The sequence below is a fragment of the Centruroides sculpturatus genome, unplaced genomic scaffold (assembly GCF_000671375.1).
Source record: "Centruroides sculpturatus isolate CEXI.00-Female unplaced genomic scaffold, Cexi_2.0 scaffold3439, whole genome shotgun sequence".
Taxonomy (NCBI): domain Eukaryota; kingdom Metazoa; phylum Arthropoda; class Arachnida; order Scorpiones; family Buthidae; genus Centruroides; species Centruroides sculpturatus.
In genome coordinates this window covers 1-8,501 of record NW_019387874.1, presented here as the reverse complement: position 1 = coordinate 8,501, position 8,501 = coordinate 1, and the positions used below count along the sequence as shown (strand labels likewise).

The 8,501-nt window shown below is 33.8% G+C and overlaps 1 protein-coding gene across 1 annotated transcript; it reads right to left on the bottom strand.

Annotated features, from left to right (window-relative positions):
• Nucleotides 1–2,913: 2,913 nt before the first annotated feature.
• On the bottom strand, nucleotides 2,914–7,358 carry LOC111616674 (probable cytochrome P450 12a5, mitochondrial; the record flags this gene model as incomplete). The annotated part of the gene is made up of 8 exons (XM_023358058.1): nucleotides 2,914–3,193; nucleotides 3,267–3,464; nucleotides 3,535–3,613; nucleotides 3,714–3,880; nucleotides 6,266–6,428; nucleotides 6,519–6,723; nucleotides 6,804–6,994; nucleotides 7,092–7,358. Coding segments are annotated over 8 exons (1,381 nt in total), but the record flags the coding sequence as incomplete, so codon positions are not given.
• Between the last annotated feature and the right edge of the window lie 1,143 nt (nucleotides 7,359–8,501).

Below are 8,501 nucleotides of genomic sequence, written 5' to 3'. Positions count from 1 at the left end.
GACATGGACACTACGGAAAGATATGGAGAGGAAAATTTAGGCCTTTGAGATGTGGTCAATCAGAAGAATAATGAAGATCAAGTGGACAAGCAGGACCATTAATGAAACAGTTTTACAGATGGCAGATACAGAAAGAGAATTAATAAATATAATTAAGAAGAGAAAACTGTGGACACATATTGAGGGGGGAAAATATGAAATCTTCAAACCCGCATTAGAAGGCAAAATTGATGGAAAAAAATCAAGGAAAAGAAGAAAACGGAGCTGGATGGACGACCTCAAGGAATGGACGGGACTGGATGCGAAAGAAATTATTCATAAAAGTCACAAAAGAGAACAGTGGTATTTGCTGGCCACCAACCTCTCTTAGAAGAATGCAAGGACAGAAGAAGAAGAACGAAACGATGACGTCATCTGTGTATATATCAAAATATATTTTATGCTAGCAGATGAGTCCGGGGCAAAAAGTAACGATAGCAAAGATTAAGATAATTACATTATAGCCATCTTACCCGTTTTCACAGAATGCAAGAATTAGGTCCTCCGTTTCCAGACTAATTAGAGAATTTTTACATGGGTCTAAAAATATGTTCGATTTTCTGCAAAAACGCAAAAAACCGCACCTGCGCCTGTAAATCTTGCACGCCGCTTTCTCTTCCATTGTTACTCAACACTTTCATTCTTAACACTTCCATTGTTAACGAATACACTTCTTTCACCCCCCGTGGTACCCTACTAAATTTGGTAGCCTACTAAAACGCAGTCAAAAACGCAAAAAATCGCATCTAAAAATAGTACAATAGAAGCCGAGTTCTTTAGGGTAAGCCTTAACTTCCAGCCCTTATATCTTCAACAGCATGTCCTTCAGGTAAAAACGGGAACCTTCTTCATGGATGGGAGATAGAGGGCTACCATATCATATAACTCCCTTGATCGTACCAGGACTCGTTTTTGAGTTTTAGCTGCACGCACATTGTACACTTACCTTTATAATATACAGTCGACCCCCCTATAACGTAGGTTCCTATAACAGAAATTCCTTTAACGTAGCGAAAAAATTGTAGCAGTGTTCGTATAAAGTGACTCGTAAAACGTCGTCGCCGACTCCTGTCGCGACAANGGTACCGTAAGTCTAATACAGTACTGTAATTTTATGCATTTCTTGTGAAAGAAACATTTCTTATTCAACGGCCATAAAAATTATTTATATTAATGATGTCTCCAAAGTTCAACCAAGTTTTCGCAGAAAAATAACTTATCAGAAATCGCGGCCGCCGTTTGATGCGCTGCTCCGCGACGAAAACAAGCTTAAGCAATGGCGATGTCGAATGGTGCATACTCGGTAAGTAATCCTACAATTTTTTGTTTATAGCATAGTTTATACGCATTATTCCCAAAAAATTATACGTGTTTTGGAAATGTTGAGTCGAATTAGTCTAGAATTGGTTAATTTTATGGAAGAAAACCTTTCAAAAAACCGTAGTCCGTAAATTTCATACATGTCGGGCTGTTATTGGCTCATGTATTTAAGGATTCCTACAACGTAAAATTCTTATAAAGTGGAACGTATCTGCGCGTTATAGGGGGTCTACTGTATATATACCAGTAGCCTGGGACGCCCCTAGTGGGCGTTCTTTACAAATTTCCATGAGGCACGGTTCCTTTGACTTTTTTGTTCCTATCAATATGCTGTACAGCTCTGTTAAAATCCGAATGATAAGATTTACCCTCCGAATGAAGAGGTGGCGACCCCCAAACCGTAGACCCCTGTACTAACAATAAAGTCAAAGGAACCATATCCCTACTCGCGACCCTTCGAGAGATATAAGCCCCTGAAATAATAAATTCCTATTACAAATATACTGAATTATTTATATTGATCAAATAATAATTTATCGGCCAAATGAATAAAAAAAATGTATATTGTTAATTTAAATAAGAATTAAAATTGTTAATTTCAATGTTTGAAATATGACACACGATAGGGGCGCTTCTAGTGTCCGTTATCAAACGGTTACGGGACAGACGGACATCCGTTGAATGGGTTATATATATAGATTGATTGATGATTATCATGTTACTGAACGCCGTTTAGTAAAATCGTTATAAAAAGTTTTAATTGGAATAAATTTGAGCTTCTGTAATTCTGAGTACCATACATTTTGAAGAAGATTGATGTTTCCATGAAATTTTATTCTTATAAGCATAAAATGAAGCCGTAAAACCGAATTAGCTCTATTGAAAACCCCCGTAAACTTTGACCTGTCGACCCGGAAGTTTCGCTGGTACCTCACTGATAACGAAAAGGGCTTAAGTTTAAAATTTGAGCTTTCTAGGCACAATAGTTTTTTCTCTACGAGCGTCTGCAGTGCCGATGAAGAAAAATGAGAAGAAAATACAACTTTTTTGGATATTTTTGCACTTTTCAATTGCTTATATTTCGGCAAACGTTTTATACAGTATCTTAAAATTTTGCACACTACCTAAGAAAACAATTTTCCTTCGAAAGAAACGAAATATTCGAAATTACCGCGTTTGGGGGCTGAGAAATCGACTCCCGAAAATCTCAACTTTGATTCCTGTATATGTACTGATTTTCAGTGATTTTTTTACTTGTCGGAAAGTCACTATCGTGACTTTTGATATAAGACACTAAATTATTGGATCGAATGTGATCTGTTATTAAATACAGAACATCTCCATATATGCCATACTCAAATAATCCTAGAAAATCAATTGGATTAGTGGTAGAACAGCCTCAATGCGATTGTTGACTGAAAGTCAACACAACACAAAACCGACTATCAAAATTGCATTGTAATCTTCCGTTTCTGTGGATTTATAGTGAATCAAAATATTGGATTAAATACACTAGCCTGTACTTTAAAAAACTTTCCAAAATTATATACAATATTTTGAAAGTAATTTATTTATTTATTTTTATATACAGCGCATAAGCGTATTATACAAAAAGAACTGCTAGTTTAATTGAATAGTGATAATATACATTTAATCTTCCTAAATACTAATGTTACTAATCTTACTGATTTACAATTATTTTATTTTATTAATATACTGTCACTCATTCGCGGTTAATGAATCTGTATCTCAATGGTTTATCTGGTACATTTACTAATCTGAAATAACAGTCGATATCTTCATGGTCATATTCCAAATGAAAATTTTGAATGATCTGAAAGGAACGTGTACTGTGTATTATATTTTAAAGTTTTATTGATAAATGATGAAAATAATAGTACACAAACCTTTGTAATTATAAGAAGCATTTCCTGTTCGGCAATTCTTCGTCCAATGCACATTCTTCTTCCAAATCCAAAGGGTAAAAACAGAAAAGGGTGATGTTGTTTATCATCTTCCAACCATCTCTCGGGAATAAACTTATCAGCTTGGTAAAAGTATTGTTCTTGTCGACAAGCTACTAAATTTTGAAACATAAAAACTACCTAAAACGAAGGAACGCTGTATTAAATTTATATTGAGATATATATTACAGAATAATCAATTTAAACATACCCCTGCTGGAATTCTATATCCGGAGAGTACGATTTCGTGATCTAAACTCCTAACAGTGCCTTGAACTATTGGGAAGAGCCTATAAAAGAATGGTAATTATTATTTTATTGTATTTAATAATCTGTTTAAATAGTGTATTAAAATAAATTCTTTAAAAGAATCTAAAAACATGAAGTTACCTCATGCTTTCTTTAATACAAGCCTTGAGATAATGGAGGTCGTTCATTATTTTTGGTGTCAAAGGTTCGTCTTTCGAAAGAAGACTTTTAATTTCTGAATATGCCTTTTCTTGGACATGAGGATTTTTTGCGAGAAAATATAAAGCAAATGATGTCGTGTGTGACGTCTGTAAAAGTAAATAGGCCTAAGTAAGAATTGGTGAATCTGCAATACAATTTTCACTGAATAACTAAAAAAAAAATTGTCGATTGGTAAAAGCCTGAAAACTTTTTTCACGCTTTTCCCAATCGGCATGCCTTGTAATTCCACCATATTTAACATTAAATGATGTTTGGCAAACGATGTAACTAGCTGAAGAAATACCATTACAGAGTTTGAGCACGGCGTATCCGTTATAACTTTATGAATAATGTATCAGAATAAACATAAGAAAAAGTTTACGTTAGAAGTTAATTTTTTAAAATTGCGGAACCAATCATATTTGATCCTTTATTAACGTCGATGCATCGTCATCGTTTCGCACGCCCACATAAGAATGCCCTTGGTGTTTATCGGTTATATTGTTTTTGCTTGGGTATCTGTGTTTGCAATCTCGCTTTTAGTTATCATCTTTTAATTCGGTAGAAGTGCATCTAGGTAGCCCTATGGCGCCACTTCTCGACAACCCGTGTGTTTTGAAAGTTAATCTAGGTGTCGCTTCTTTAGTTTACAAGATTTCTAACGTCATTTCAGTTCTAGATTAATTTCCTAACATTTTATAACTTTATTAAGAGTAATTTAATTATTCAGGTTTAAAAAGTTATACAGTATATTGTTGTGTGAATCTTTTTTTCGAAGTTTACATTTGATATTTTGTTGTGTATTGTCGGAGTTTGGAAAACATCGACAACTTTCTTGGCAAAAGTGTACTTCAAGAGGTTTCTTTCATTTTTTAGTATCGGAATATCTTGAATTTAATCTTGACAAGAGAATTTCATCGGATGTTAAGTTTGCCATAAAGTTTGGTACGCAACTTGCAGATGCAGATTGTTCGAAATGTGATGATCGTGGTAAATGAAATTATCGAAAGGATCGTGATTCTGTTTCTTTTCGATGTCATAAATACAATACGAACAGTTCCTCATTTGAAGTAATTTTTCGACGTAAATTTGGGAAAATTTCTTGGGAAACTATTTTTTTGTTTATTTGGCATCTAATTTGCATAGAATGTACGGTACGTTGAGCGTCATCTGTTTGGCTGTGGGTGTGAGTGGTCGAACAGCTGTTGACTGGGCGAATTTCGTGCTACACATTATGATGGTTTCATAGTCTAATTTTACCGGAATGAAGATTGGATGGACCTGGAAAGATTGTCGAAATCGACGAGATTGTTGTGAGCAAAAGGAAAAAAACTAAGAGAACTGTTCGAACTGTTTGTTCAGCTTCGAGTAAGTTTTATCCGGGAATGGGACGTGTTTCAGTTTGGAAAGAGCCAGATATTGTACCTTCAGCCCTGAAAGTAAGTACCAATAAGTCCGAAAATCGTAAGAGGAAGAATGTAAACATGTGTGTGAATGCGGAAAATGTTTCTACGATGGAAAAGGATGAAATTACGAAAGAATCATCCGAACCGTGTTTTTTACCGAATAAATAAGAGAAAAGGAATTAGAAATACGTCAACGGTGAGTGAAAGATTTTTTTTCTTTAAATGCCGGTGTAATAAGTAGCTACGCCGGTCTTCATCTTGTTTGTGGACGTCGCGTCCACAAACAAGATGGCGAGCGGAAGTGCCGCCATAGGGACTACATAAGTGCAATTTTACCCTTAATTATTTAATTGTTAATGCCACGACACTATCTTCGATATCTCCAGAAGAAAACGAAACGAGAGCTTTAGTGGCATCTATATTTGTTATCTTCTTAAAACATAACCTGCTTGGATGCGCAAACATCATTTAACGTTGTTTCTAATTATAACGCCCGGTAAATATAACGTAGAACATGTGCGCAAACTCTATTATTATTATTACTACTAGTTAACAAATTTTTGAATTCATTCACTTGAAGCCAGGTTTTCTTAAATTGGACGTTTTTTCTGAAGAGAAGAAGAATCAGACGAATTTCTAGACTGGCTCATTTCTAAAAATCAATTTTTAAAACTGAAAACGGCAGTTGACTTAGCACGAACGCGTATTTTTACTTTCAAATTAGAACACGTTTACGCTATAATAATTAACATTTCAGTAGACGACGTATTATATGCACTTATATAGAACTTATGATATTCGCTTAAACACAGTTACAAAGGAAAACCAATACATAAGTTACAAAGAGCTATTTCTCCAAAAGTATATGCGCTAATTAATTATTGTTTAACTTATATGAGTCCAGTATCCTTTTCTGATTTATAGCATAGACTATTTCCAAATTATTCCCCTAATTGGCAATTTTCCAATATAAAAACTACACACATTTTCATTTGATATTGTCAGTTAGCAATATATCGATACTATTTCGAAATTTATATGAAACAAACAATTGCATTTACAGTTTTCATACTATACATATCTTACCGTATCAACTCCCGCTAGTAACATGTCTAGTAACATGGTAACTGCATCTCTGTGATCGATATTTTTGGTCATTAATAAGTTTTCGATAAAAGTCATTTCTCTGTCTTCGTCTTTACTATTTTCGATTCTCTCCATTGCTTCTTTTACATATTTAAATGCGATTCTATAGAAAACAGAAAAAAAATACATTAGAAATTTGTTTCGGATAGCATTTAACATTATTTTGAGATGATCTAAAAGTGAAACAATTTACTTTGCAAAATCGTCCTGAGCTTCAACAAATTGCTTCCAAGCTTTTGTTGGAATGTACTTCCAAAGACGCATTGGTACAAATATCAAATCACTCATCCCTTGGAATGTTCCGTGTGCTGCTCTGATCATTCTCATCGCTTCCGAATCCTCTTTTAAATCATCTTCCAAACATCCCAATCTTTTGTCAAGAGCCATCGAAGCTAAAGCTAAATTCGAAATAAATAAATTGTACAATATAAAATAATCGTCGAACAATGACTGTAAGACATTTAAAAGATTCACTTACATTCCAAAGCCCATTTGTATAACTCGCTTAAGAGTTCTGGGACTTCATTCGACTCGTTTCTTAACTTTTTAATTTTATTTATCATGTCGTTAGCTACCTGATCCATAGGATTTAGATAATTGAGAACTGACTTTGGTCGCAATAATGTCTGTTGCACATTTACACGAAATTCGCCCCATTCTTTACCTTCTCTATCAATTAAATTTGTTGTATCATCGTAGGTATTTTAATTAATATTTATCAATAATTTTTTCAAATTTATTAATTTAGTTTAATATCTGTACTTACAATACTGCCAAACCTCCAGATTTATACCATTGTGGCCTAAGATTTCTGTAAGCTGCTAAAAATTCGATACCCGGTCTGGAAGGGTATTTCCCGTCGTGTCGAAATACTTTTTCCATATCTTTAGGATCATACAGTAGAACTGCATTATAAGAACCACCGAGTTGTTCCCTGACGATAGGGCCATATTGTTCGTATTTCCTCAAACTTGCTTCGTGAAATTTTTTATGATCGTATTTTCCTACATTAAAAGAAACACAATAAAAAAAACTGTGTTACGATATTTTAATTTTATTAAAAATATATTATTTATAATTGTTAATTTAATCTTTTTATACGAATTTTGTCGTAATAAATTTATAGTTTTAAATTTATATGCAGCAAATTCTAACACAACTTTGTCGATAGGTTCTTGGAAAATACGACATTAAGCGAAAACGAATTCTACCAAAGAATAATTGATATGAAAAAGATATAATTAGATTATTATTATATTAATTGGATCGGTTTTCAACCTCACGCATTTAATTTCTATCGCATAGAATCAATTTTATCCAGTGTTCTGTAGTTCTATCCACTCGGCTACTGGAGCTCACTTATTAGATTTAACGTTCACAAATGAGAAATCCGAGTTTTTAGATGTAGAAAATTAAATACTTATAGATTTTTCACAGAATAACATTTTTAATTGGACGCAGGCAAGTGCTATGTGGTATCTGTCAATCATAGTAATGGCTACTGCGATTGATTTTGAAGAGTCCGAAATATTAGTGTAGGCTCTATCGAACATTTTGGCATTTACTGAAGAGGGATCGAAGAGCATTCATATTCGAATAAATTTAAATAAAATACCTGAGAATTAAATCGTCTTCTGAGTTATACTTGAACTCGGGTTGAATATCAAATCCTTTTAAGTTGTTAAGGTTCTTTTAAGTGGTTAAGTGGTTTATAAAAGTGAATTAACGTAAATGTTTTCGACTTATGTAAATTTTAGAGGTGATAACGCTAAATACCCATTGTTAATGTACTGTACACTATTTGCTGAAAGATTTCTTTAATTGGGCTGCAATTACAGATTCTGTCGTCCGTATGATTGTCATTCCTTGCTCTCGATAACATAGTTAGATAGATGGAAGACAAGACCAGGCGTAGAAATCTTAGGGGCAGGAGGTCCCGATTAACTATATACGAACTTCCGAAACAAACTGGAAGTTACGTTATTTTAATTCAATAATTTTCTCCTGAAAAGAATAAGTAGATTACCGGCACGACTCCTTTAGCAACGGAAAAGTATGATGTACAGAGGCAAGACACTACTAATTTGAGATAGAGAGCATACATTTTAAATGAAATAAATTAAAAATATGATTCAAAATTGCAGTCCGGCATTGTGACGAAATCACAATAAATAAT